General features: G+C 44.0%; 1 protein-coding gene across 3 annotated transcripts in view; it reads right to left on the bottom strand.

Moving 5' to 3' along the window:
- Positions 1-902: 902 nt before the first annotated feature.
- Positions 903-2,931, bottom strand: part of egfem1 (EGF-like and EMI domain containing 1) — a 55,679-nt gene continuing 53,650 nt past the window's right edge. For all 3 annotated transcript variants that reach the window (XM_031861023.1, XM_031861024.1, XM_031861025.1), the window contains one exon: positions 903-2,545. In XM_031861023.1, the coding sequence (XP_031716883.1) occupies positions 2,466-2,545 (80 nt within the window). In that variant the 3' untranslated portion in view covers positions 903-2,465. The remainder of the gene's footprint in view (positions 2,546-2,931) is intronic.

The following is a 2,931-nucleotide window of genomic DNA, read 5'->3' as shown; positions in this document are numbered from 1 at the left end:
TGTTGCTGTACACCTGTCTGTCTATAAATTGACATCTAATGCAAATTATTTCGTAGCCTAAAGATACAAAAAATAAATATATATTTAACGTAACAGTACTTTTACTTGAGTACAATAGGCCGGTACGCTTTACACCTCTGGTGGAGGGCTGATGCAGTGGTGCAGTGGCCACCCAGGGCTTTGTAGATGAATGGCCTCTCTGGGGCTGTTTGACTGGAAACAGGTGTGTGTCATCTGAAGATGAAGGCCTGGCCGATAAACATTATTGGAGAACATCTGCTGCTTGTCACAACACGGGGCGAGCCGGAGCGGCCCCCCCATCCATCAGCCACACCGGAGAGTGGGTGTGGGTGGGTGGGTGTGGGGGTGGGCTGCCATCCTCTGCTAGCCGGACCCGTTCACCCATCACTCACACCGGGGATGCTGGAAATGGGGCGCAGGGTAGGTCCAGGCACCTGCCTGCCTCTGCCAGCCCACAACCGCCTTTGGCCAATAGAGGAGAATATGCTCCAGCGCACTTGAAAAATGCCTCCGGGAGAGCACACTCTTTCTGACACTGACACCGCACACACACACCTTACACCACCAGTGCACCCTGCTCAGGTGCCTCTCACACACCCAACTAGTTTTGCACTACTGTCAGGAAGGCAGGCTTGGCCTTAATGCTTGACCTTTCGCTGGTTGATGAGAGATGCCTGGTAGTAGCCGAGCACACTGACATATCCACACACACAGGATCCCATTGGTCTCTGTGACAGCTGGAACCCCCCCCATTTTTCTACCTCCACACCTTACTGCACCCTCCCACCCCCACCAAGGGGAAATCAATACCATGCAACGCTGCGTTCAAAGCACAAGATTACAAAATAGACGTTTAAAAGCAGGTGTCCACAGATGTTTTTGTCGTTATTTATTTGGTTCATGAAGCTTTTTCTCTTTGTTGGAGTCGAAACACAACCACGGATCGTAAAAAGACTGTTGAAAAGGTGACGGTAAAAATGTAGTTTATCAATTTAACACAACAAAATGTATCAGTGTAGCAACACTGACATAAGTACGCCAGGAAATGAGCACATGTAGGCTATGACTGATAACTGGCACTGACCTGAGATATAAAACAAATAGTTTTTGCAAAAAAAGAGACGCCCTTGTTTAAATCAAATACACATGTTTGGTTACAGTAGTGAGAAGACTAATCTTGTTAAAAAAAAAAAAGGCTTCTAGTGTTGTGCAGCAATAGAAATGTGTACAGGTACTGCAGAGTATTAACATCAATTTGATAATTTTCTATACGACTCCCAAACTCCGTATCAGCTGCTGACTGTCTGTTTTTGTCTGAAACAAATGCAATGCATGCAAGGTTTGTGCCTGCAGTATTTGGTGACCAGCACGGCGCACTGCAACAAGAAAAACCCCCATGATCAATGCTAATAAATGGAGCGTGGTTGTAATGAATTTTTCTATTTGTGAAGGGCCAATAAAATAAGTTAACGTGAGTCTATTCTTGTCAAAGATTGTGAGTAATCTGGTAAACAACAAACCAATAATCTGAGTTACTTTCTAATGGGAAATGATGCAGTTTCACAAAAAAATACAAGGCAAATGTGTGAAATGAAAAGATAATATTTCCGCATGAAATTATAAGTGCTGGAATAAACGCACACATAAGACATATGCAGGTAATACCGTTCCTTCTGTATGATGGAAGTGAATTACATAATAGTTTGAGGATGCGAGAACTGTGCTTTGCATCTTTGCATGTTGATAGATACATTTCTAGAAATTGAGTCGGATGTAATTTGACTTTTTGTGGAAAAAGCTCTCTGTCTTCTTATTGAACTATATTTTTGTAGCTAACTTGCCTGCAGTCCCTCTATGTGTAGAGCTCAGTGTTTTATTTTCCAGAAAGAGTAAATATGTTATCCATAACTTTCTAAATCAGTTTTAGAGGCATTTAATTTTAACCAGAAATATGCTTCGTATTGTATTATTATTATTTGGTTAAGCTAACCATTAGGCTTCTCCAGTGACAAGAGAGTATCAGATTCAGTCACATCTTGTCCAAATGCCCTTAAGACGGAAACTTAAACGGCTCATTAAATGCAAAACTGGAAAGCAAATGAACCGCTTTCCATCAGCAATAGTCACAAATGTGATGCAGGTATTTGTGTGTATTGCTAAGACGTCTTTGTAACCCTGGACTTTAAATCTATGAGAGACAGTCTGGGGAGGGTTAAGGGTTCATGGTCCTTTTGAGGGCCCCTCACATGCCTTGTCCACTGGGTGATGATTACCTCGAGCTCCAGGCTCAGGGATGGAGTGCCAGTTTCTGACAGCTGAGTACCAGTTTCACAAAAACATAGTATTACTAGCATCACCTTTTACCAAGATGATCTGAGTAATGCTTCAACAGAGCCAAGTCCCATGTTCCAACGTCCAGTCAGGACTCTGCACCTCAGCTTGGGTTATGTGGTCCTGCTGCCTGCTCTTCTCTTTCTTTGGGACACAGAAAAGTTCAACGGTGCTGGGGTTTGGTGTAGCAGTGCTGAAAAGGGGAAGAAAAGCAAGAAAGACATCAGCACTATTTGAAAATCAAAAGCAAATGTTCTGGGGTTTTGGAGGAGAAGTAACTGGTACGTAGTCTCCCGTGTGCTTGGCTTTGAGGAGGTAAAACGAAGACAGCCTCGAGCCCGGCTCCATGCTGGGTGCAGATTAAAATAACTGTCAGGAGACAGGAGCAGCTATTGAGGGTGACAGGGTGACACACCGAGTGATGGGGCTCAGCCTCTCGCACTTCATGACACAGTATTTCACTAAAGCTGGTTCAGCTTTACAGCCTGTGACCTTGTGTGTGTCTATTTTGCCTTAGCTTGACAACCCAAGTTGTGTGTGTGTGTGTGTGTGTGTGTGTGTGTGTGTGTGTGTGTGTGT

The sequence above is a fragment of the Anarrhichthys ocellatus genome, unplaced genomic scaffold, assembly GCF_004355925.1.
Source record: "Anarrhichthys ocellatus isolate YVR2014 unplaced genomic scaffold, GSC_Weel_1.0 scaffold24, whole genome shotgun sequence".
NCBI lineage: Eukaryota > Metazoa > Chordata > Actinopteri > Perciformes > Anarhichadidae > Anarrhichthys > Anarrhichthys ocellatus.
This window is presented reverse-complemented; position numbering and strand designations above follow the sequence as displayed.